The 27,421-nt window shown below is 36.6% G+C and overlaps 1 protein-coding gene and 1 long non-coding RNA gene across 3 annotated transcripts; one reads left to right on the forward strand and one right to left on the reverse strand.

Moving 5' to 3' along the window:
• Positions 1–27,421, forward strand: SOX30 (SRY-box transcription factor 30). Of its 2 annotated transcripts, XM_031672995.2 has the most exons (5): positions 5–1,325; positions 2,923–3,162; positions 4,385–4,564; positions 10,523–11,015; positions 26,995–27,421. In XM_031672995.2, the coding sequence occupies exons 1-5, from the start codon at positions 302–304 to the stop codon at positions 27,374–27,376; spliced, it is 2,319 nt and encodes a 772-aa protein (XP_031528855.2). In that variant the 5' UTR covers positions 5–301; the 3' UTR covers positions 27,377–27,421. The 2 variants fall into 2 exon arrangements, with proteins under 2 accessions (XP_031528856.2, XP_031528855.2); XM_031672996.2 differs by lacking the exon at positions 10,523–11,015 and having other exon boundaries at positions 1–1,325; positions 26,995–27,201.
• On the reverse strand, positions 1,239–2,456 carry LOC140691097 (uncharacterized). The gene is made up of 2 exons (XR_012066563.1): positions 2,387–2,456; positions 1,239–1,410 (listed from the first exon to the last, which is right to left on the reverse strand). It is a non-coding gene; the product is annotated as an uncharacterized lncRNA (long non-coding RNA).

Here is a 27,421-nt window from a genome sequence, read left to right on the forward strand (position 1 = left end):
GGGAAAATAGGCCGCACATGCCGCGGCCTCGGCCATCGCAGCTGATTCGACGGCCGGGCACGAGGGGAGAGCGGAGGGCGGGAGAGGCCAGAGAACGCGCCTGTGATTGGCGGGCCGCGGGTACTGGGACGCTTGTGATTGGGCGAGGCCAAGAACGAGGGCTGCTTTTTGAACCGCGTAGGGTTCTGGGTACCAAAGGCCTTGGAAGGGTCTTAACTGAAAGTGGGAGGGGGAGGCCGCCAACAAACGGCTGAGCTCACAATCCGGACCGGTACCAGGCCGGGGCGTCCCCTTCCCCCCAATGGAGAGAGCCAGGCCGGAGCCCCCGCCTCAGCCGCGCCAATCGCCGCGGGCGACGCTGCCGCGCCCGCTGCGCCCCGCTCCGCCTCCGCTGCCCGTCGAGGGCGCTTCCTTTCGGGCAGCGGCCGCGGAGCCCTCTGCATCGCCGCCCGCCCCTTGCGCGGCCGCCATTGCTACCGTGGCCTCGTCGGGCGGGGAGGCCCCGACGTCGGGCGTACAGAGCGCGGCACGGCGGCTGCTGCAGGTGAAGCCGGAGCAGGTGTTGCTGCTGCCGCCAAGGCCACCACTGCCTCAAGCCCGGGCAGCCGCCTCGCCTGTACAGGCGGGGCTGCTGCAGCTGAGGCCCGAGCTGCTGCTGCTGCCGCCGCCGCCGCCGCCGCCGCCGCCGCCGCCGGTCCCCGCGTCCGAGGGCCCCCCCTGCAGACCTGAGTTGCACTCGGTGCAGCCCCGGGCGCTGCCCGTTAAGGCCGAGAAGCAGGAGCCGGGACCCGGCTTGGATCCCTCGGTGGGGCCTCGGAAGGCCGTGGAGGCGGGCCCTAGGTCCTCCAGGGTGGCCAGGTTGGAAAGCCCCGGGCCGTTTCTCGACAGCCACCGAGGGGAGGAGAAGAAGGGCAAGGTGGAGTTAGAGGAGGTCATTAGCTACACGGTGAAAGGCGGGGAGGGCAAAAGCCTGGCGGCCCTCAGAGGAGTCATCAAAACGGAGGAGCCTGAGAGACTCCGCGAGGACTGCAGGCTCGGCACAGAGCCCACGTCCAATGGCCTGGTCCATGGCAGCAAGGATGTCATCCTGACCCAGCCGTCCAGCGCCTTTGGGTCACACCAACAAGACCTCAGGATCCCTTTGACTCTTCACACCGTACCCCCTGGGGCCCGGATCCAGTTTCAGGGACCTCCACCTTCAGAGCTGATACGATTGACCAAGGTCCCTTTGACACCAGTGCCTATTAAAATGCAGTCTTTATTGGAGCCTTCTGTAAAAATTGAAACCAAAGATGTCCCGCTCACCGTGCTTCCCTCAGATGCAGGTACTAGACATCAGGGGAATCAGTCTGGTTTTCAAACTTCATCTGTTGCCCCATAGCTGCCATGTCAGCCGTTCAGAAGCCTAACCTAGAAAAATAAAATCATGGACTCAGGGCAAAGTCTGCACAGGTATCACTTCTGACTTGTACATATACCAGTAAAATACAGTAACACGTTGAAGATTCCCAGACTTTGAAAATAATCTATTTTAAGGCCCATTGAAGGATGAAATTTAGATGTGGCTAATGTTTACACACAAAAATAGAATATTTCAGCTAGATAACACAAGACGCTCAGTTTATGTGCTACAGATAATCAACATTTGAAAATATTGTAGTAGCTCAGCACTTTTACATGTATCAAGAAACATGAAAAAATAATGTTTAATGAAAAATGGTAATAAATATTGGATTTAGAGGTGATTTATCATCTTTAAAAATTGAGTAAATATTTTTCTAGGAGAAAACAGTACGTGTTTAGTTTAACAGTATTCGAAATGCTAAGGACTTATAGAAACATGGAAAATGAAAATATTGTAGAGTAAGATAGAAAATTTGTTTTCAACGAAATGACCATAGTGACATCAGTAACAATTACAAGTACTTATTTTATTTCTATCCATTCTTTCCAAATACATAGCTAGAAAACGTTAAGATTTAATATAGTCATATTAATCTTAAGTTCATATTTTCATTAACTTTTATGTTTGTTGTTTTTGTTCTTATTTTCTTTACTATTCTTCCCACCCCACCCTCTTGCTTTTTATCTTCAATAGTTTTTAAATTTTGTTTTCATTTTCTAGAGGAGAGAAAGGGAAATGTTTCTTTATAATACTTACTTCATTCTTTGTGCATTTTAAAATTTCATGTATCAAGTAATCCTAATTTTAAAAAGAACATACAAAGTTTACAGACAGTTGTTTTTGATGAATTATGTAAGAGTTATGAGTTTAACCAATTTCCTTTATTGTAATTTCAGCTGTCTCTGTGACTCTCATAAAGTCACTCTTATTATTTTCCTCTTATTTTTCTCCCAGGACATGGGACTAATGTTAACGACCCACCTTGGCAGGTGCTTCACCTTCATAATGAAATACAACAAATACAGTATTATAATGTATGCTATAAATATTTTTGCTTGAATGGGCACTCCAGTGGCATGTAAATGAGTTCCATTAAACATTGAGGATGCATCCATCTAGTGCTAGGATTATAGTCATGAATAAGTCATAATGCTGGTCCCTCAGTAATAGAATAGTTTTAATTGGAAATAAGCTAAATGTTAATTATTGTTAGAGGTATTAATATAGCTCAAAGAAGTAACAAGCCAGTAGTTTACTGTGTGTTCAACATTATCACTTCTACAAAATCTTCAACAATATTATTCTTTTTGAGAGAAAGAGGAGTCATCCTAAGCCACAGTTTAGAATGCTGAGTTCAGGGGTTATGAGGAATTCTGGAATACTGGCAGTTCTTTGGCTATATTGAAGTGTAAATTTTCTCCAGATATTTAAAAAGTAAATATATATGGAGATGCACTTCACTTTAAAATTGTGTGTGTGTGGCACATTAATTTAGTCTCTTAATTTTTGTCATGTAGGAATACCAGATACTCCCTTCAGTAAGGACAGAAATGGTCATGTGAAGCGACCCATGAATGCATTCATGGTGTGGGCAAGGATCCACCGGCCAGCTCTAGCCAAAGCTAACCCAGCAGCCAACAATGCAGAAATCAGTGTCCAGCTCGGGTTAGAGTGGAACAAGCTTAGTGAAGAACAAAAGAAACCCTATTATGATGAAGCACAAAAGATTAAAGAAAAGCACAGAGAGGAATTTCCTGGTAATCAAATGAAATGAACAAAGCCTCTTTCTAATTTATTATAAATTAATTTATTTAGGTAAAGATTAGGTTAGGTTGAGATTGAAAAACAAAAATGTAGTTTTTTTCTAATCTGATATGTACAATAAACAGAATAATGTCTAATATTATAGTAATGATTGAACTGATACTGGGCATAAGTTTCCTTAGCAAAACAAAGTAGAGAGAGATCTGGTCTCGTATTTTCCAACTAGTGCAAATTCGGGGACAAACAGTTTTACTCTGGTTTTTTATTAAATATATAGATATAAACTTAATGAAGGTAAAGACCCAGATTTCTGGGCTATAATTTTTCAGATATACTAGAAAATGAAGTGTTTAAATCATAGCAACAGAAAAAAAATGCAGTGCATATTGCAGATTTTAACACCATGCTCCATTTTAATATTACATGGTTATCAGAACATAGACCTGCCTTACAATTAATAGATTTATTCTCATCATGATGTAGTTTGAAATAAATTCTAATTTCCTTCAAAGGGGTGAGGACATTGATATTAAGCTTGGGTGAAAGCACAGCATATGGCCAACATATTGTGCATGGTGGGAAAATCATTATTTCTTTTCTAAAGTAGTAGCAGAGGGGTTCTAAGGGGAATGTTCGGGGGCAGCAGTTACAGGAAACCAGTGATTCTCTTGGTTATACAGTGACTGCAACTGCCACCACTCTACTCATCTTACTTGGGAAGGCAAGTGAGTGGTGTGTGGACTTGGAGACGGCCAAGTCTAAGAGAGTGACTCTGAAGAAGGCCTAACAATAGTGACTGGTCATTAGTAACCACTTCATTGTAAGATATAGACAATTGTATCTTACAGAAAGTGAGGAAACAGGAGGAGATGAATAGTATCTTCCTGGGACATTGTTTTATAGGTAGAGGAAAAGCTTTGGGATTCAAACTCAGCCCCTTTAATGTTAATTTCAGTACAAATTCATTATGTGTCTTTGGATATGAGACATTTGCCCTTGCTCTTCCTTTGAATTATGGGTTGCAACATCGGCCACTGTTAGGAGCCATATGAATATATATGCTAAAATGCACAGAAATAGTATCATAGAACTGGAAAAGATAATTTAGACAATTAAAACTTAGAAGTGTTTTGGACTTTTAGTATGAAAAGAACTATTTAAAGGCTAAATAGGGTCTATATGTTCAAATTAAAAATAGTTTATCTTCTTCTATAGGTTGGGTTTATCAGCCTCGTCCAGGGAAGCGAAAACGCTTCCCTCTAGGCGTTTCCGGTGTATTTTCTGGTACCACACAGAATATCATCTCTACCAATCCTACGACAATTTATCCTTATCGCTCACCTACCTACTCTGTGGTAATTCCCAGCCTACAGAACACCATCACTCATCCAGTTGGTGAGTTGGTTTTTTAATAGCTGTGTGATCATTTTACCTGGTAACTTGAAATTTTGTTTCTGTTAGCTTAAGAATTTAGAGCAACAGCATTAAGGAAAAATATCAAAAGGAGAGGAAGTGGAAACATTGAATCAGAGAAGGAAAAATTTGAGTAGACATTAAAGCACTTGATTTGCCAGAGTAGCAGATATTCCATGTCAGATCTTTTAAGCAAATCAGGATGAGCCCATAAGTGATGCAGATAATACAGGAAATGACTGAGGTAATTCAGTAGGAAATGCCAAAGTCTTTTCCTATCAGCATAGAAGAATGCCTTGCTAATAGGGTCTGAGGCATCCTGTCCTGGCATTTAGTAATGATGACTAATCTATTCAGGCCATTTTCTTGCTGTTCTAGAAAAGCAATGGAAGTAATCGATCTTCTACCAAGTATTTGGTTCATTATATTGTCTTTCCCTAAATTTCTCCTCTGTTATCAGTTCTTGACAATGTTCTTGTTTGTTGCTTTTAAGAACCCAAAACTGAGAATCTAGTATCTTAAGAACTTGTTATAAGGCTATCTGTCATTAGTTTGTTCTTCCAGTCTATTTTAGCCATCTCTTAGGCAGAGCTTTGTACATTCACTACTTGCTATCACTTGTCCTAAAACTACCGCCCTTTCCGGTTCCCCACCTGTTTGGATCTATCTGCTGACAGGTTAAGATATCTTGAAAACTGACTTACTCAGATCTTTTGCATTTTCAGTTTTTTTCCTGTGTATCATAATAGCGATGGATAGCAGCAAAGCCAGATTCAAGGTATCTAGGCTCAAGAGAAAGATGCAGAAGGCTGAGCCTGCCACCCTGTTCTCTCCAAGCACAGTCAGGCTTTTTCACCCTTCGCTATCTGGTAGTATCTCTTTCAATCTTATATTTCAGTCTAGGCTTAAGTGTGCTTTTGTTAACTTACCTTGTTTTATCTGTTACGTTATTTATGATTTGTGCTTTTAAAATATACATTTCTTCTCTTTACCCCTTCCTCTAAGACCTAAGACAGTTGAATGCTGTATGTTTTCTCTTCCCAGAAACATATTTATCAATATTCTTATATGAGGCAGCAGACAATTTTATATAGTATATTAATTTTATGTAATTCTGAGCAAAGATTTGCAGAGATTGAAAATGGAAGATTTTCTTCTAATGTTGATAGAGCTCTTGCATCCATGATATTTTATTTAAATATGACAGGCAGAATTATAGGATGCATTTCAGAGCCTTATACAGAGTAATCCAATCTAAGGCAAGATAATGATCTGTTGTTTTGTTTTGTTACAATTTCTCTTATTTTCGGTGATACGTAGTATCAATAAAGATTCATTTCTTGGATCTCAAATGATAAAAAGAGATCATTATCTTTTAAACATAATATTTTGGAATTATTTTCATTTATATATAGCTATATATATAGTCATGTATGTATTAACTGTGATGAGATTTATTGGCTACTGTGATACCCAATCATACAACTTTTGAAATATGTTCTCTTTGTTCTCATTAGCTTGGCATTGTGTTACTTGGAAGAGTTGGTATCATTTGCAAATTTGGAAACTTCACTATATATTTCATATTCTAAACCATTTATAAGATTGTTTAATAAGAACAAATTATAGCAAAAATCCCTAGGGGAATTATACTTTTAATCATTTATCATCTACAGATACAAATTTTCATACCATCCCTTTTGTTTGTTTCTTTCTTTCAACTTATCTTATATTCTAAATATAAAGTTCTGGTAATTTTGTTTTTCAAACTTGTTTTGTTTATTCCTATAGAAGAAAGATACTGAGTTACTGAGATGTGATTTATCTCTTTAAAGAAACAATTTGCTCCCTTTTTTTCTAGCAAGCTTTTTATGCTAATATTGTATAGATTTCACCAGCTTTTCAGGTGTAGAAAACAGACTTGCCAAGGTGTAGTTCTCAAGTTTACCACTCCCAATAACTTGAAGTTATGCTGAATTTCCAAAAATGCTCTGGCATACCATTTTTGGCAGACCATTTGTATCTACTTATCTAATATTTTCTCAGTTCTAACTTTGAGTTTCCCTCAAGTTCTTAAGTGAATGCCACCTAAGATCTTGTTATATTCATTTTGTCAATTTGGATTAGAACATTCTGTGAACTTGGCATTATACGCTGTTGATCTAATATTCTTCACCTATCTGCTCTGAAAATGAATTAGAGTTCACATATCTTCTTCAGGTCTTTAGTAGGAAGGGGTTTTGGTGTCTCTCTGTTCTTCTTGCAGTTACCTTTTATACTCTAATGACTATTTCATTGATTCTACCAAGTCTTTTCTTTCTGAGAAATATTTAAAAAGTGACTTAGTATTGACTTTAAGGTCCTTGAGATATGGCTCCTTCAATTTTCCCTTGGACTGCTTAATTTTCACTTAACACACTTTGGCTTCTCTGTTTCATACATTTGGACAAGCTTTTCATTTTAAAAAGATTTCTTTCCCTTTTATGGGTTCTCTTTGATTTGGTCAGCCATAACCATGGATTTTTGAGACTTTTTTTTTCCTTCTGGGTTTTTAACATTGTCATATAAGTAACCTTCGTTTTTCTATTAGCTTTTTATTTTAGTTATCCCTGTCAGCCTTTATTCCTAGCCAATATTTGTATTTCCAAAAATCTAATAACTTTGTCTCTCACATTTAATCCCATATCTTGAGCTCTTCTCCTGTTTCTAGTTTCTGAAAGTACTTACAGTATGATAGTCCAGAATACTTCTTAGATACTTTCTTTTATCAAATATCTTTGATACCAATTATACTAGCATTTTCATTTTATGTTAAGTATTCAAATTTATTTTAAAGGCTTCTGAAACTTTGCTAGAAGCTGTATTTATTTCAGCCTGGCTTTTAAATGTCAATTATATATATTTATGAATTTTCAGGTGAGATTATTTCATTTTCTATGCTTTGTCAACCCTCAAATGGGTTTTCCTTGTTAAATCTTAACTCTGTTGATATCTTTCACTCTTTTGAATTCATACATTTTCTCTAAATTTTTACTTTAAAAATGTTTACAACTATTTTAATTTTTTGGTAGTACACATATGATACCATTTTGGTTTACCCATCTCTTCTTGTTAACAGAGGGAAAACAAAAAACCCTCCACCATTCTGATACTTATAATCCAAAAACCTCTGGTCTGGTCCCTGCCTTAAAATCAGTTCTAGCAAAGTGTTATGTCAATAAGAAGCAGAAATATGGCTTGAAAATTCCTTTAAAAATGATGTAGCTCATTATTGTAGGTTTTCTTGAGGGGGCAAGAGAGGAGGAATCATATGGTTCCTTCTATAGTAAGTCTTCTTAGGGCTCCTCATTACCATCATCTCTCCCCAAAGTTCCAGTTTTCTAAGCAGTTGCCTAACTGTTCTCCTCAATTCTCTATTTCCCATCTCTGTCTCTGTGTCTCTGCCTCCTATTCTACTTCTGTCTCTCCTCTCTTTCTCTCTCTACCTTTGTGTCTCTCCCCTCAGCCATATGCTGGTCCTCCATCTTACTATGTCTATACACCTTTTTCTTGTAGAGGATTTGGTCTGGTCTGTCTTCAGTTTCTGACATTCTTCACTCCTTCACTGTTCATCCCAGTCACACGCAAAAGCCTAGTTGCGTCCTTCATCCACTCAGGCAGTGGATTCTTCGTCTTTAGGAGTGGGTGGTGGGAGATTTGTAGGAGTGTAATCTAGCTGTGGCTAGAAGGAGAGAGCACACGTGACTGGCTGGTCTTTTCCATACTTTATCTACAGTTTGATATATTAGAGCTCTGTCCTTTCCACAAGACTTTCCTATTCACCAACAGTTTATCTGAGATGACTAGATGTTGCAGACTTTAACCTCATGTTTAGCAACCTGAATTTTGACATTTAGGACATCTTCATTATACTTCTGTATAACTCTCTATGCATCTAATTTTCCACCTCAGACCAAAACAGTGCCTGATGCATGTTATTCGCTTGGTGGATATTTGTTTAATTAAATGAATGCATGATTTTATCACCTCATACTCCACTGGTACTTGGTCTTGTATAAAAAGGTCTTTGGTAGAAAAGAACATTTGCTATCAGCTAAAAGATGAGTCCTTCCTTTTTCAGTAACTGAAATAGTATCAGTGGTTTCTATGGCTCCTGTAATTTGTGTTTCCTTTGCCTAAAAACAGCCATACTTCTTTTCTGAGGACTAAGAGCTTCTTGTACTTTACAAGGAAGAGAAATTTGTGTCGGGGGTAGATTCTTTTAGGAGCAAATGGCTTGAGTGCAATAATTCAGTGATAAAACTTTGAGAGACTTTACAAGTCAGCCCAGCTTCGTAGTTGTTTGGAGAAGGAAATTCTCCTTATACCAGATCAGTGGTAGAGGTGCTATCAGCTGTAGGCTTATGTGTTAGTTTTTCCTTTCATCTAGGCATACATTCTTAACTATTACTAACCAGATTCTGTGCCAGATAATGGGGGGGTACAAACATGAGTTAAACTGTTCCTGCTGTTAAGCTCCCAGGTTTGTGGCTGTGGTAAGGGTGGCAGACATGCATATTTATACTATTTCATGATATGTGATAAATTCATAGGTCCTGAGGGTGCATGGAAAAGGGAAATGACTTTATGCTTGATTAATCAGGAAGGGCCCACGGCCTGTGCCTCACAGACAGGAGGGCTAGTCCCTGTAACCCCATTAACTGAGAGTCATGACAGCTTCATCTACACCTTGCTCCTGTGTTGCCTCTGCTTCACTGGCTCAGAGGCCATCTTGAAACAGATGGGTATATCCCTTAATTCCCTTCCTCCAGCTGTAAGGGAAGGTATTATTGACCTTATCTGGAGAAAAGGAAGGAGACGAAAGTGTTGCTTGGGCAAAGCTGAGAGAAGATCCACAGTCCTTTCGGCCCCTAACCGTAGAGTCTGTTCCTGGACTGCATCTTCTGTACTAACAGAGACCTAACTGCATTGGTATAAACTAGATCATGAATCTATTACTCTGGCTTCTCTCAGTATTTCTTTGGAAAAATTTAGTTAAATTTAGGAGGTGTCATTTGAATAACTCAGCAACTTAGTCAGCAGTCCTCTCTTCAAGGTCAGAAAGATCTTTCATGATTATTTCATCTCCCTCTAAAAATTCTGCCATACTCTGCTGCAATAAAATTACTTCTTTATCTGTCACAAATTGTTGACCTCTGGCAAGTCCTGTTCTCACTTGGGAATTTCCTTCTGTGTTCCCATTGAATGCAATAAAGCAAAATAATCTTACTGATTGTTTCTTTAGTTTTTTCAATCAAAAAATTAATGTTCTTCATAATTTAATTTAATATAGAGAAGTATACAAAATAAAAGAAAAATGACCCATACCACTACACTGAAACCTCTATTAATACTTAAAATAAATTATTATATTTAAATAATAGAAAATTCAAATAGGTATAAAATGAAAGTCTGGCTTCCTGTGACCATGTGCCCTTTTCCAGATGACCACTCCTTAAAAGTAACCACTATCAGTAGTTTCATATTATTTCTTTTAGAAACATTTATATTTATATACCAGCATTTGTGTGCATTTGTCTTTTACTCAGTCACTCACTCATTCATTTATTTATTTATCCAAAAAAAATTTGTTAAGGACCTATTCTGTGCCAGGTAGAATTTTGAGCCCCAGGGATACAGTAGTGAAGAAAACAGAAAAGGTTTCCCTTCTCATGGCACTTACAATCTAGGTGGGAAAGAGAGACAAAAACGTGAAATAAATGAACAAGATGGCTTCCGTTTGTTCAAAATGCTATAAAGGAAATAAATAGCATGGTGATGCTCTTAGGTAAGGTGGTTAGTGAAGACTTCTAGTTGTACAGTTTGTTAAATTCTACTGAAAAAGGAAAAATATGGAGTGACTCAATTCATGCTTGACCTATGCTATTTTTATTTCTGAAGGTGAAGCCCCACCTGCCATCCAGCTGCCCACACCTGCAGTCCATCGCCCAAGCCCCATCACACTTTTCCAGCCCAGCGTCCCCAGTACTGCCCAGGTGGCTGTCCAGGCTCCAAGTCTGCCCCTCCGTCCAGCACTCGCATCGCAGCGCTTTGCTGGGTCCTCCCAAACGGACACTCATCATCTGCATTCTGGAGCCAATTGCTCTGTGAAGAGACCCACTCCTGTCTCTCTGGAGAGCAGTAACAGGATTCCGACTAGTGCAAGTACTGCCCATGCCAGATTTGCAGCCTCGGCCATCCAGCCTCCCAAGGAGTATCCCAGCATTTCCACTTGTCCCAGAAGTGCTCCAATTCCCCAGGCTCCTCCTATTCCACACTCACATGTCTACCAGCCCCCTCCCCTTGGCCATCCAGCCACGTTGTTTGGAACACCACCGCGATTCTCTTTTTATCACCCTTACTTCCTACCTGGACCTCACTACTTCCCATCAAGGTAAATGAATGCTTTATTACCTTTCACCTGAAAATACTTAAAGCTAATGAATTTTTACTTATGAAGGCCTCTTTAAAAAAAAAAAAAGAACAACTGAAAAAGGAGCTCCTTCAGTTCTGCTTGGGATCTAATTTAGATTAGTGTCTGAATGGGGCCAAGCAGTGAACATAACTACATGAAGGGGCCAAATGAGGACCGGGGGACCCAAGGAGAGTGCATGCCACACCTTATGGGGCAACTGGTACCCAGCTACAGCCTACTGTTGCCACGTGAGAATACAGGCTCCAATGTTGTGAGACCTGGTTTTTCATGAGAAAAATCAATTATAAGAGGCCTTAAGATCATTTATTCAAAACTTATTGTATAGAACTGTGCTTCTAAAACTTTTATATGTGTATAAATCACATGTGATCTTGCTAAAATGCAGATTCTGCGTCAGTAGGTCTGGGGTTTAGTAGTTTTCTGTACTGAGTTATAGTAAGCCTGATATTCTGCATTTCTACAAGTTCTCAAGTGACGTTAATTCTGCTGGTTTGTGGACCACCCTTTGAATAGCAAGGTTATAAAAGAGAGCACTTTGTCTAAGAGGTTAAGTGACTTGTCCAAAGTTATACACCCTCTCGGGGCCCTTTTTGAGTAAACCGAAAAGTTTCCTATGTAAATTACCAGTAAAGGAATTTATTTTCACAGAGAAGTATCTAGGGAAAACAAATTTGTAATTTTTCATTTTGGAGTGGTAGACTTTAACTCTCTTGCAAGCATTCTAATAGAGCAGTATTAACCTCTACTTTTCAGTTGCTATTAAGAGTTTAGACAGAGGTGATTTCTGTTGAGAATGGAGTGTGAAGTGTTTAACACTAACTTTCTGTTGTTACTTAGTTAGAAAGTAAACTACTCCCCGCTTGGGTATACCGCCACTTCACAGAACTTTCGACGTATATGTTATGTTGCTTCAATTCATAATGGGATTACTTGCTTTCAGGTCTTTAGCCCAGAGCTGGAAGACAGTGGAGCTAGGGGATCAGATAAGGAGAAAGTGAGATGTTGCTATCTGTGGGTTGTTTTGTTTTTCCCTACAGGCTTTTCTTCTCTTTAGCAGCTTTCAGAAATCTTTTTGTTCAAGGAATCAAACCTCAGGACATGCCTAAAACCAGGGGTTTATAATCTCTTCTCATTGCTATCTGCTAGGATTTGAGATTTTATAGGAATTTTATAGAACTTCATGTGTTTTTTAGATATAAGAAAAGGGCTAAGGATATAACTGGAGTTTAATAAATGAATGAGTTTGAGATGATCAGCCTAAGTTTGACCATTAATGTCCACAAACTAAAATTGAAGAAATTTTATCTGTGCTACACAATTCATTTTGTAATACAAGAAAGATTTGGATAGTATTTATTCACAGTAAAGAAAAAGAGACATCTAGAAGAGGTTGTGACCCACAATTTCACTCTAGTTGTTATTCTTTTTCTTCTTAGCATTTTGAGAGCTTGACATTTTTATCTATAATTCTTACAATAAGCTGTGTCTTGGGCATAACAGTCCCTTTACTTTTTCCGATAAACAAATTGATCAGTTGTTAAATAGCTTTGTTCAGCTCATACAACTGGTAAATGGCAGAGCTGGTCATTAAACTAAGGTTAACTTGTCTGATTTTGACTTCCGTGTTGGTTTTTTTTTTTCACTGTATCAGTAAGGCTTCTGAATACAGTGATTCTTCTTGACTTGTAGCTGTTAGTTGCTAGCAGAGAATTATATGGAAAATTCATATTGTATTTTTGAATGGAAAAATCATAAAAGTCAGGTAGATTTGGGGGACAAGAAATATTTCCTTATATAATAAATAGATAAAATCACAGGAAGTTTATCTTCCTTACTCATGATGAGGCATATAGGATTTGGCTGTTAAGGTACAAATCATCTGATAATTTCAAGAACATTTTAAAAAGAAGCTCTGGAAAGTATGTCCTTAGAAGACAGAAACTATACCTCTGTCTTTAAAATCATTATTGCTAATTAATAATAATGCTATTAGAGGAACCAAATGAAGTGAATTAATAGTATTATGCCAAATTTTATTTTATTTAAGAATGTCAAAGCAGTATGTCAGCTATAAACATTAAGTTGCATACAGTTTTCCAAAATAGAAGACTGGTCATATGCATTATAATATTGTCTAATTCCTTTTCTAACTCTGACCTTTCTGTGTGTGATGATCATTTCCCCAAGGATATGGAAAATCTTCTTTATGCTTGTTTAGATAGTATATTTCAGTAAAATTCAGCCTGACTAAATGTCAAAATTAATTGATTCCCTTTCAATTTTTCTGTTGTCTCTTCTCCCAACTAATAAGAGTCTTCTATAAAGAATATTTCTTCTCTAATCTAATCCATTTATAGGTGGTATTATTCATGCATTTCAATACCATAATTTTAATTATATTAAATATATATCAAATATACATATTTGATGTTTTGCCCTGTGTATCTAAAGTAAAAATCAAGGCAGTTAGGTAATTTAATCAAGACGTTATTTTATAAAATAGATGGACACTTAGAAGTGCTGATCCCTAGCTCTGCCTTCTTAACCATCTTCATACTGTGTGTATTGAGACTCTCTTTGTGTACTACATTATTCTCTCAGTTATTCTTTTCTGCCCCCTTCTTTTTTCCTCTTCCTCTTCTTTCTTGCAGTATTTGTATTTTCATGTGCAAAGGAGATGTCTTCATTCTGTTGGCCGTTGAGTAAATAAATGTGTTCAAAACATGTATTGCAATTAGGGATATATAAAAGATATGAATGATAAATAGGGATTTATTAACTTGAAATATATAAAGATATAATCAGTTGTATCTTATCTATATATCTGTTAGGAAAAGTAAATCCAGAGAATTCTAAATTTGTGGGGATATATAGCATCTTAATTTAAAATTTTTAGACAAATAGATCAAAAATTAAAAGAAATTATCCTTAACCCTTGTTTGGTTTATATAGACTTGTTTAATAATTTGATTGAAGTTTTGGACATACTTCCTATAATAATATACATCTACATACATATACAGTATTTTGCCTAATCCTTTTGGAGGACAGAACTTATAGTACCAAAACATGGTGGCTTTAGCTATCACAGAGTACTTTCTGCTGTAACTATTTAGAGATGTTGAATTTAAATATGAACAATTTAATGCCTAGGTGAAATTACAAGGAAAATAAATCCCCCTTTGTCAAACAGTTTGACCAACAAGTTGAAAACTGGTTCAGTGGTCCTGGAGGTGGTTTTCAAATTCATAAATAGTGTCAGTATTTATAAACTTGGATTTTAATTTCTATATAAGGAGAGGAAATGAGGTTTGGCCCTGCTCAAGGTGAGGAGCTAAAACTAAAACCTCTCCATGAAACTAAGACCCTAGAAAGGCTTCTCAACCTTGAGAAAAGGAATAGAAGATTTTTATCACTGACCCACAGAAAGCATAATGGAAACTTGTTTTTATCCAGGGCTATATATGGGAAAAAGTCTTCTGTTAGAAATCGAAACCCCAAATTACACTACACACTGGTTCACAGTCTGAAATCTCCCTATTCACTTGGTAAACTGAGAAATTAACACACAAATTAATTCTGGGCTGGCTTACCTGGGGCAACTGTTCTAGAGGAACACTTCCATCATCCAGGCCACTTAGGAATTTCCAAAGAGAGAAAAATGTTATTAAAGATGAGCTTTAAAAATTATAGAACATGAGGAAAAGATTCATTAAGATCAGAATCAGTAGATGCTACAGATTGGAAGATTAACACCCCAAGAATTAATTAAAAATCAAGAAAAGACTAAAAATCAACATTTGAAATGATTAAAGTGGACTTCTGTACCAGCCAAGATGCAATATTAGGGACTGAATATGCCCTCATCTGAAATGATAAAAATCCAGACAAAATATATATTTCAAGACACTGTTTAACAGGCAATGAATATGAAGATCCCTGAGAGACAAAAAACAAATGAGATAAGCCTTGCAATCTACTCAGCTTACTGGCCTGGAAACCATGGCACAGGGCGGAGAAACTCAAGCAGATCCTGGCAGAGACTCCCTGAGTTGAGAAAATGGAGCTGAGAGTGCAGTGAAACCAAGTCAGCTAGAATTCTTAGGATGAAGTCCCGTGGACAAGAAAGCTGCACAGAACAACCACTCTGGATCTTTGCATATGTCCCCTCTTGAATATTCAGCGGAATACTAATCACTGTATGGTTGTGAGGAAAACTGCCCAAGGCTGGTGGAAAAACTACCTGAAAGATCAGAGACAACAGTGCCCAGCACTCATAGCAGGCTGGGAATCGTTCCTGTTCCCACCAACCAGGTTGGAAAACCTTGATGGAGTCCTGAATTCTTTGGAAGTCTTATTTTACCTAGGCCCAGACTAAAATGTTGCTGTGGTTTCATCTAAAAACTCTTAAGATCAAGATGTGAAATGGCCGAACTGTTCTCAAGTAACTTAACTGCATCCAGAACAAAGCTTAAGAATATTAATAGAAATAATGTGATGAAAAAGATAAATGAGAGGGAGTTCCATTTCTGGGATGGCAGCATGAGGAGCTCTGTGGACTTGCTCCTGAGCAAATAAGCATAACTGGTGAAAACTGTTTTTAAGAACCAACCACTTAAATTCTCTGGAAAGTGTCCAAAGGGCATACAGCAAATGAAGAAACAGTTATTCAAGAAAATATCCTAAAACTTGGTAAACACAGCAAGAATCTATGGCACTTGAGCCATGACAAATACCATCCCTTGCTCCCACCCTTAATTCCGCTTGATAGAAGCCCCGCTCTGGGTGGGTATGGCCAGGAAGACGGCTCTCTCTCCCCTCAGCTCCTAATCAAGGGATACAGTATTTTAGAGGGAAGAGTAGCATTTCTCACCCCTCTCCAGCTCTGAGTTAAAGAGGCTAAATTGATGGTGACTGTGACCAAGAGGGGCTGCTTTTCTTCTCCAAGCCCCTACTAACAGGATAGCCATTCAACCCTAAGGATGACAGGCAGAGAATATTATAACCCTGCGCATCCTTGCCCCAAGTTACTTGTAGAAGAATTGTTCTATACTGGGAGAGGCAAGCCAAGAAGACTAGAGAGTTTGACAAGGAGGAGAGTCAGTGCATAAGAACAGAGTACTCAGAAGCTCTCCCTCAAAGAAACTTGACTTTATCTGCCACTTTTATTCAACATTTTATTGGAGGTTTAATCCAGGACAGTTTGACATGAAAAAGAAAGAAAAAGTATCCACACTATAAGGGAAGAAATAAAACCATCTGTTTGCATGTTACCAATCTTGTATGTGGAAAATCCTAAGGAATCCACAAAAAAACTATTATAAGTAACAAATGAATTCAGTAAGTTTGCAGGATATAAGACCAATATACAAAAAAATTGCATTTCTATACAGTAGCAATGAATAAACAGAAAATGAAATTGAAAAAACAATTCCATTTATAATAAAATTAAAATAAAAAATTTAAAAACCTTTGAGTAAATTTAACAAAATAAGTTGCAAAATTTATACTCTGAACTACAAAACACTGTTGAGGTAGAATGTCACCTAGAATTGCAGAATAGGGAGATCCAAGATTCTATCCCTCCACTGAAGCAATAATTAAGCTGGCGAAACTATCAGAATCAACTTTTTTTTGAACTCTGGAATTTAATACAAAACTTAAAACAACTTGATGGGGTATTTAATGAAGATAGAAGCTGCTAAATTATGATAAGAGACCATTGTGACATTTTTGCGACAACCATCCCTCATTTTCTAGCTCAGTGATGGCTAAGGGGTTAGTGGCCCATGTTCTTGATGTGACTTTTTGATGTCAGAGGAGGAATGCAGACCTTGTTCTTAAAGCATTATGGCTTTGCATTTTGACATGTCTGACGACTTCCTTGGGAAATGGCTCAGGGGCTTATCTTATTTTAACTCACCTACAAATTCCCTTAGGTCTAGAATGGTCTCCCAGGGAGTGTTTGTGGAAAATATTTAAAAGTAAATACTATCTACAGCTGCCTGGGTTAAGGGCAACAAACAGGACAGGCAGTAGAAAGACGAAAAGCCTAGAAGAGACTGGGAAAGGAATTACATGGGGGAATAAGGGCTGTGAAAAGCTCCCATGTATACTGAGGAACCAGAAGAGCACACCCATATCCTGGGCTAGATGCATGTTCAGCAAAACACCTGAGAAAACCCTGAGCTTTGACTGATCTTAGGCTCTGCTTAAATAGGAGGTCAAGGCTAAAGAAGACTTGTAAATAGCCTTGCTGAGCACTGAAAGAGTGACTTAACTCAGAACCAGTCTGTAAAGACTGGGAGAGTTTTGTTTTGTTTTGTTTTGGCTCTGTCTATTTAAGGAAACCTTTATAAGTCACTAGCCAATCACTAACCTAATGGAAGAGAGGCTTCAGTAACCACATATGACAAAGAATACAATCTTTACAAAAATAGTTTAGTGGAAAGTCACTAACCAGACACACAACTACAACCCAAAAGAAGTACCAATAACATACCCTGGGCAGGGGAGGAATCTGATTTCCAGAGATAACTACATTATAATTCTCAGAATATCCAGTTTTCAACCAAAAATTACTAAGCATGCAAATAAATAAGGAGGTATGGCATTCACAAGAGAAAAATTAACAGAAACCAATCCTGAGGAAGCCCAGACATTGTACTTACCAGACAAAGACTTTAAATCAACTGTCTTGAATATGCTCAGGGAGCTAAAGGAATCCATGGACAAAGAACTAATTAAAACCAGGAGAATGATTTATCCAAATATCAGTAAAGATACAAAGATTATAGAAAAGAACCAAATAGAAATCCTGGAGCTGAAAATTAAAATAGCTGAAGTGAAAAATTCAATAGAGGGATTCAGCAGCAGAAGAATTTGAGCAGGCAGAAGAATTGGTAAATCTGAAGATAATCAACTGAAATTAACTAGTCTGAGGAGCAGAAAGAAAAAAGAATGAAGAAAAGTTAACAGAGCCTAAGGTACCTGTAGAACACCATTACCTGTACCAACACAAGCATCATGAGAGTCCTAGCAGAGTAGAGAGAGGAAGGGGTAGAAAGAATATTTAAAGAACTAATGGCCCCAAATTTAAAGAAAGCTATGAATCCAAGATTGTCAATGAACACTAAGTAGAGTAAATTCAAAGAGATACATTACAATCAAGCTGTGAAAAGCCAAAGAAGAGGAGATAATCTTGAAAGTAGCAAGAAGGAATTGATTAATCTTGTACAGGATATTCTCAATAAGGTTAACAGCCAGTTTCTCATCAGAAACTATGGAGGCCAGAAGGCAGTGGGATCACATAGTACTGAAAGAAAAGAAACCATCAACCAAGAATTCTATAATCAACAAAACTATCCTTCAAAAATGAAGGAGAAATTAAGACATTCCCAGATGAACAAAAGTAGAGGGAGTTCATTACTAGTAAACCTGCCCTACAGGAAGTGCTAAAGGAAGACTGAAATAAAAAGTCACTAGAGAATAACTCAAAGCCAAACAAGGAAATAAAGAACAGTGGTAAAAGTTACTACAATAGGCAGATACAAAAGCCAGTATTATTGTATATTTGGTTAGTAACTTTTTTCTATATGACTTAAAAGGCAAATGTATAAAACAGTTATTATAAATCTGTTAATGGATGCAAAATGTATAAATATATAATTTAGGACAATAGCAATATTAATGGGGGGTGGCAGTGTATATAGAATTTTGATATGCCAATGAAGGTAATTTAGTATCAATTCAAACTAGATTATTATAAACTTAGGATGTTAATTGTAATCTCCATGATAATCACTGAAGAAAATAACTTTAAAATATATGAGAAGGGAATGAGGGAATCAAATTAGTACACTAGAAAAATCCATTAAATGTGAAACAAGACAGTAATGAGAAAAAAATATGACATATAGAGAGCAAATAGCAAAATGGCAGAGTAAATATTTCCTTATCAGTATTCCCTTTTTAAACTCTCTAAATGGCATAGATTGACAGAATGGATTAAAAAGGTGATCAAAATAAATCTTGTCTGCAAGAGAGTCACATTAGATCCAATGACACAGATATTCTATGCAAATAGTAACCAAAAAAAGAACTGAGGTGACTATAATATATTAAACAAAATAGACTTTATGTCAAAAATTGTTACAAGAGACAAAGACATTACATATTTATTTAAAAAGTCAATACATTAAGAAGATATAGCAGTTGTAATCATATACATGTACAACAACAGGACCCCAAAATATATGAAGTAAAAATTGACAGAATTGAAGGGAGAAATACACAGTTACACAATAATAGTTGAAGACTTCACTACTTTATATTTTACTGAGTATAATTGACATATAACATTGTATTAGTTTCAGGTGTACAACAAATTTTTTTCTTGTAATAAGTTTTAAGATTTACTCTCCTGGAAACTTTCAAAAATACAACACAGTATTATTAACTATAATCACTATACTGTATGTTACACCCTGAAGACTTATTTATTCTATAAATAAGAAGTTTGTATCTTTTGACTGACTTTATTCATTTTGCTCACTTCTTACTCCCTATCTCTGGCAACCACCAAACTGTTCTTTATATCTATGAGTTGGTTTTTTGTTTTTTGTTTTGTTTTTAGATTTCACGTATAAGTGAGATGATACAGTATTTGTCTTTCTTTGACACATTTCATTTAGCATAATGTCCCCAAGGTCCATCCATGTTGTTGCACAGGCAGCATTTCCTGATACCATTGTGGTTTTGAATTGCATTTTCCTGATAATTAGAGATGTTGAGTACCTTTTCATATACCTGTTGGCCATCTGCATGTCTTCTTTGGAAAAAATGTCTATTTAGGTCTTCTGCCTATTTTAAAATTAGATTTTTTCTTTTGCTATTGAGTTATGTGAATTCTTCATATGTTTTGGATACTGACCTCTTATCAGATGTATGTTTTGCAAATATTTTCTCCCATTTGGTAAGTTGCTTTTTCATTTTGTTGATGGTCTCCTTTGCAGTACAGAAGCTTTTTAGTTTGATGTAGTCCCACTTGTTTATTTTTGCTTTTGTTGTCTTTGCTTTTGGTGTCAAATCCCAAAAATGATTGCAAAGATGGATATTAAGGAGCTTCCTGCCTATGTTTTCTTCTAGGAGTTTTATGGTTTTATGTCTTATGCTTAAGCCTTTAATCCATTTTGAGTTGTTTTCTGTGTATGGTATAAGATAGGGATCTAATTTCATTCTTTTGTCTGTGGCTGTCCAGTTTTTCCAGCGTCATTAATTGAAGATACTGTCCATTCCCCATTGTCTATTTTTGGCTCCTTTTTCAAAAACTAATTAGCCATATATGCATGGGTTTATTTATAGTTTTATTTTCTGTTCCATTGATCTATCTGTTTTTAATGCCAATACCGTACTGTTTTGATTACTATAGTTTTGCAATATATTTTGAAATCAGAGCATGTTATGCCTCCAGCCTTGTCCTTCTTCCTCAAGATTGCTATTTGTGTCTTTTGTGGTTCCACTTAAAATTGAGGATTGTTTATTCTATTTCTGTGAAAAGTGCCATTGGATTTTGATACATATTTCATTGAACTTGCAGAATGCTTTGGGTAATATGAACATTTTAACAATTATTATTTCTTCCAATCTATGACTACAGAATATCTTTTCATTTATGTTTGTTTTCTTCAATTTCTTTCATCGATGTCTTAAAGTTTTCAGTGTACAGATATTTCACCTCTTTGGTTAAATTTATTGCTAGGTATTTTATTCTTATTGATGCAGTTGTAAATTGAATTGTTTTTCTTAATTTCTTTTTCTGACAATTTGTTGTTAGTGTATAAAGAGCCAGCTGATTTTTGTACATTGATTTTGTGTCCTAAAACTTTACTGAGTTCATTGGTTAAGTCTAACTTTTTGTTGTTGTTGAGTTTTTAGGTTTTTCTAGGTATATATCATGTCGTCTGAAAATGGAGACAGTTTTCCTTCTTTCTTTACAATTTGGATGCTTTGTATTTCTTTTACTTGCCTGATTGCTTTGACTAGGACTTCCAATACTATGTTCAATAAAAGTGGCAAGAGTGGGCACTCTTGTCTTGTTCTTGATCTTAGAAGGAAAGCTTTAAATTTTTAACCATTGAGTATGATGTTAGCTTTGAATATTTTAAGTAATGTGCAAAACATCGTCCATCCAAAAATGGATGAAGAACAAAAGGGAAATAGAAGACTGTACAACACTATACACCAACTAGATCTAACAGACATATACAGTCTCCACCCAACAATAGAATATAGATTCTTCTCAAGTGAAAATGGTATATTCTGTAAGATAGACCATATGTTAGGTCACAAAACGAGTCCCACAATTTTTTTAAAGATTGAAATCATACAAATTTTCTTCTCCAACCATGATGGAATGAAAGTAGTAATCAAAAGTCAGCAGAAGGAAGGAAATAATAAAGATCAGGGAGGAAATAAATAAAATAGAGATTTAAAAAAAATAGAAAAAAATCAATCAAACCAAAAGCTGGTTTTTTGAAAGAGTAAATAAAATCGACAAACTTCTGGTCACACTCACAAAGAAGAAAAAAGAGAGAGCACAAATAAGCAAAATAAGAAAGGAAAATGGAGAAATTACAACAAATAACATAGAAATATAGAATATCATACAAGAATATTATGAAAAACTATATGGAACCAAAATGGATAACCTAGAGGAGATGGACAAGTTTCTGGAAACATACAGTCCACCAAGACTGAACCAAGAGGAAACTGACCACTTGAACAAACCAATCACTAGAAATGAAATTGAGTTAGCAATTAAAAAAACTCCCTACAAATAAAAGCCCAGGACTGGACGGCTTCACCGGGGAATTCTACCAAACATACAAAGAAGAACCCATACCAGTCCTTCTCAAACTCTTCCAGAAGATAGAAAAAGAGGGAATACTCCCAAACTCATTCTATGAAGCCATCATCACCCTGATACCAAAACCAGGCAAAGACACCACCAAAAAAGAGAATTACAAACCAATATCACTGATGAACACAGAAGCAAAAATCCTCAACAAAATATTAGCAAACAGAATCTGACAACACATAAAAAAGATCATACACCATGATCAAGTTGGATTCATCCCAGGGATACAAGGATGGTTCAACATACGCAAATCAGCGTGATATATAACACATCTACAAAAGAAAGGGCAAAAATCACATGATCACCTCAATAGATGCAGAAAAAGCATTTGATAAAATTCAACATCCATTTATGACAAAAACTCTCACCAAAGTGGGCATAGAGAGAACATATCTCAACATCATAAAAGCTATTTATGACAAACCTACGGCCAGCATAGTACTCAATGGTGAAAAACTCAAAAGCTTCCCACTAAAATCTGGGACAAGACAAGGTTGTCCACTATCACCACTCCTGTTCAACACGGTCTTGGAAGTCCTAGCCACAGCAATCAGGCAAGAGAGAGAAATCAAAGGGATCCAAATTGGAAAAGAAGAGGTAAAAGTGTCACTATATGCAGATGACATGATACTATATATAGAAAGCCTATATTTAGGTCCACACAAAAACCACTTGAAATAATCGAATTCAGCAAGGTAGCAGGTTACAAGATTAACGTTCAAAAATCAGTTGCATTTCTCTACACTAATGATGAATCAACAGAAAAAGAAAGTATAGTAATCAATAACAAAGAAAAACTGGAAAATTCACAAATATTGGAAATTAAACAACACACTCTTAAACAATCAATGGGTCAAATAAGACACTGCAAGGAAAATTAGAAAATACTTTGAGATGAATGAAAATGAAAATACAACATACTGAAACTTGAAAGAATTATATAGCAAAAGCAGTGCTGATAGAGAAATACAAAGCTGCGCTACATTTAAAAAGAAAGGTCTCATGTCAACAATCTAACTTTATACCTTAAGGAGCTAGAAAAAGAAGAGAAAATAAACCCAAATCTAAAAGAAGGAAGGTAATAATAAAGATTAGAGTAGAGATAAAGAGTAGAAAAACAATATAGAGTTTAATGAAATTGAGAAAACAAAATCAACAAAAGTTGTCTTTTTGAAAAGATCAACAACACTGATGAACCTTTATTGCTAAGCTGACTAAGCAGAAAAAGAGAAGATATAAATTACTAAAATCAGACATGAAATTGGGTACATTCCTCTGATCTTATGTAAAGAAAAATAATTAAAGAATAATATCAATGAATAATTGTATACCGACAAGTTAGGTAACCTAAATGAAATGGACAAGTACATGAATTACCAAAACTGCCTCAAGAATAAGTAAGAAATTTGAACAGATATATATCAAAAGATTGAATCAATAATTAAAAACCTCCCAAGAAAGAAAAACGATGGACTTCATTGGTGAATGTTACCAAATATTTAAAGAATTAACACCAGTCCTTCTCAAACTCTTCCAAAATATATGAGGGAATACTTCTAAGGCCAGCATTACTCTGTTACCACAGCTAGAAAAAAGATATCACAAGAAAGAAGATTACAGACCCACTTATCTTAACAACTATCGATGTAAATTTTACTGAACAAAATGCTAGTAAACTGAATCCAGCAGCATATTAGAAGGATTACACACCAAGACCAAGTGGGATTTACCCCAAGAATGTAAGTGTGGTTCAACATCTGAAAATCAATCCGTGTAATATACTTCATTAAAAGGATGAAGGAACAAAACCACTAGATCATCTCAATTGATGCCAAAAATGCATTTGATAAAATCTAACACCTTTTCATGATAAAAATCAATTTCAGATTTCAAAACTTACTCAGCAAACTAGGAATAGGAGGGAACTTCCTCAATATGATAAAAGGCATTTATCAAAAACCCAGAGTTAACTTCACACTCAATGATGAAGGACCAAACTAAAAGCTTTCCCGCTAAGATTGGTAATAAGATAAGGATGTCTGCTTTCGTCACTGCTGTTCAACATTGTACTAGAAGTTCTGGCCAGAGCAGTTAGGCAAGAAAATAAAAGACATCAAATTACTTCTTTTCACACATGATCCTATATATAGAAGCTCCTAAAGAATCCACAAAAAAAATTTATTAGAGCTAATGAGTAAATTCAGCAAAGTTGCGGGTATAAGATCAATATACAGAATTCACTTGTATTTCTATACAATAGCAATAAGCAATCCAAAAAGGAAATTGAGAAGACAATTCTTTTTACAATAGCACCAAAAAGAGTAAAATGCTTAGGAATAAATCTAACCAAGGAGGTGCAAGACTTGTAAACCGAAAACTATAAAACATAGCTGAAATAAAGAAGACCTAAGTAAATGGAAAAGTATTTGTGTTCATGCATTGGAAAACTTAATATCATCAAGATGGCAACACTTCCCAAAGCGATTTACAGAATCAATAATAATCCCTTTCAAAATCTCAATGGCTTTTTTGCGGAAATGGAAAAGTTGATTCTAAAATTTAACATGAAATTATAAGTGACCTGGAATAGTTAAAACAATCTTGAAAAAGGAAAACAAAATTTGAGGACTCAAAATTCTTGATTTCAAACTTAACTAAAAAGCAAACTTGTATCAAACAATGTGGTATCAAAAGAATGAAGAGACAAGCCACAGACTGGAAGAAAATATTTTCAAGAGATGTATCTGATGAAAGACTGTTATCCAAATATATAAAGAACTCTTAGAACTCAAAAATAAGAAAACAAACAACCTGATTAAAAATGGACAAAAGACCTGAACAGACGCCTCACCAGAGAATATATACAGATGACAATTAAGCATATGAAAAGATGCTCCACATCTTATTAGGGAACTGCAAATTCAAACAACAATGGATACCAGGACACACCTGTCCGAATTGCTTTTCTCAGTACACCATGATGCTTCTGTAGTTAGTCGTTTTCATCCATATAACCTTTTAAGATTATTCTTGCTGTTACTGATCTTTTTGTTCTTTGGATATCACACTAACTTGTTTTTACCACACCCATGTAGCCATGTGATGTTTGCATGATAGCACACTTTAGCACATATCAAGTATATACTACCTGGGTTTTAGATTTGTTTGAATTAAATTCTCCACCAAGCCTTGTATAATATCTTGCCTACATTGAGTCCTGAAGAAAGTCAGTAGGTGAATTGTTTCTAGCTGAAGAGAAGGCTTTATGGAGGACGTAGATTTGAGCACCCCCTTGAAGTATCTGTGGAATTCATTGGATGGAGAAAACTGAAAGTGGAAGAGCTACGGAGCAAAGCCATAGTAGCTACAAGTACAATGGATTCAGGACGTATGCATTAAATTTAAAATGCCTGAATGAGGATGTGGTGGTAGGAATGGAAAGCTGCAACATTTCAGAAACTATGCCTTATGTTTGTGATATTGAACATGAGCAAGGTCCCCAGCTCCTGGAGGTTTAGGAGTGGAACACCAACCACTGACGAAACCCTGTATTTCTAAACAGTTTGAGATGATAGTCTGTTATGTTGTTCATACCTGTATTTTTTAAGAGAAGAAAACAAAGTTGACCTTTAAAAAAAAAAGTGAGAGCATGAAATGAAACACCCAACTTGACAATGGAATACTATTCAGCCATAAAAACTGACAACATAACGCCATTTGCAGCAACATGGATGCTCCTGAAGAATGTCATTCTAAGTGAAGTAGGCCAGAAAGAGAAAGAAAAATACCATATGAGATCGCTCACATGTGGAATCTAAAAAACAAAACCCAAAAAATAAAGCATAAATACAAAACAGAAATAGACTCATAGACATAGAATACAAACTTGTGGTTGCCAAGGGGGCAAGGGGGTGGGAAGGAGTAGACAGGATTTCAAAATTGCAAAATAGATAAACAAGATTATACTGTATAGCACAGGGAAATATACACAAGATCCTGTGGTAACTCACAGAGAAAAAAAATGTGACAATGAATATATGTATGTTCACGTATAACTGAAAAATTGTGCTCTACACTGGAATTTGACATAACATTGTAAAATGATTATAAATCAATAAAAAATAAAAAAAAAGAAAGAAAGAAAGAAACACCCAACTTGTCTTGGGTTTTGCTAATGAGTGGTTGTTATGTTTATGTTGTTATCTGTCACTAGGTGGAGTCCATGAGTCTAGGGAACTTTTAGTTGGAGTTTTCTATATACCTCTTCCTATTATTCCTGTTCTGTGCCTTTGAAAGAGAGTAGTACTGTTTTTTTAAAAATTGGCAAATGGGTTTGAATGGCAGAATTTTTAGATTTCCCTTAAAAGAAAAACCATTAGTTTGTAAAATAGCAAAATAATAGTTTCCATTCTTCACATTCCCACTGTCCAAATTTTTTTTTTTTGGAAAATATCTCTAAAACGGCATTTTAATATCAGTTCTAAATCTTTCTAGTAGTAAGAATATTTTTAATTTAATTTATTATTGATGTGAGTTTAAAAACTAAGTTGTTATCCTCTGTTTGAGTGCCCTCTCCAGCTCCAAGAGCTCTTGATTTCAACCCAGTTATACGTTTCCCCCGTGAGTTTCATTTCAAGGACCAGTGAGAACAATTGTTGCACTGCTTCCTAAGTGTCAATTTTCAGCATGGCACAACACGTGCCTGCATTCTAAAACCTTACATGGTGTAAGGCATCCTGAGAGAAAGGCCCAGATAAATAATTTTTCTTTATCAAGGCTGCCAAAAACAGAAGCCTGAGGCTGGTCATAGATAGTAGTTACAAGCTCACTTGGCCATTCATTCTATCTTGGAACTAGGCAGTAGTAAAAGTCCAGATGGATACATGAAGTGGTGGCAGCAAGTTATCTTGGGAACTGTCTAGGCCCCAAAGAGGATGCACTTAAACTTGCTCAGTTAGTCTGTATGCAAGGCAACGTGCAGGCAAGGTATCTAATCCCTCTTTTGTCTCTCTGCTACAGCACATGCCCTTATAGTCGGCCTCCCTTTGACTATGGAAATTTTCCAAGTGCAGTGCCAGAATGTCTTGGTTATTATGAAGACAGGTACCAAAAACACGAGGCTATGTTTTCAGCTTTAAATAGAGACTATCCGTTTAGAGACTACCCAGAAGACCGCGCGCACAGCGAAGGTTCTCGGAGTTGTGAGAGCATGGACGGGACCTCTTACTATAACAGTCACAGCCACAGTGGGGGAGAACACTTAAATCCCGTGCCTCAGCTGGACATCGGAGCCTTGGAAAACGTCTTCACAGCCCTAGCATCCACCCCCTCTAGCATCCAGCAAGTCAATGTCACTGACAGTGATGAGGAGGAAGAAGAAAAAGTACTCAGGAATTTATAATCCTAAAACAAACACGCACAGAAAATAAACACTTCTTAAAATATA

This window comes from Vicugna pacos, chromosome 3 (assembly GCF_048564905.1).
Source record: "Vicugna pacos chromosome 3, VicPac4, whole genome shotgun sequence".
NCBI lineage: Eukaryota > Metazoa > Chordata > Mammalia > Artiodactyla > Camelidae > Vicugna > Vicugna pacos.

Excerpts from the sequence above, each read along its gene's own strand:
- SOX30 (XM_031672995.2), top strand. The coding sequence starts at position 302 with ATGGAGAGAGCCAGGCCGGAGCCCCCGCCTCAGCCGCGCCAATCGCCG. Across the intron at positions 1,326-2,922 it reads CGTGCTTCCCTCAGATGCAG|GAATACCAGATACTCCCTTC; the intron begins GTACTAGACATC and ends TTTGTCATGTAG. Across the intron at positions 3,163-4,384 it reads GCACAGAGAGGAATTTCCTG|GTTGGGTTTATCAGCCTCGT; the intron begins GTAATCAAATGA and ends CTTCTTCTATAG.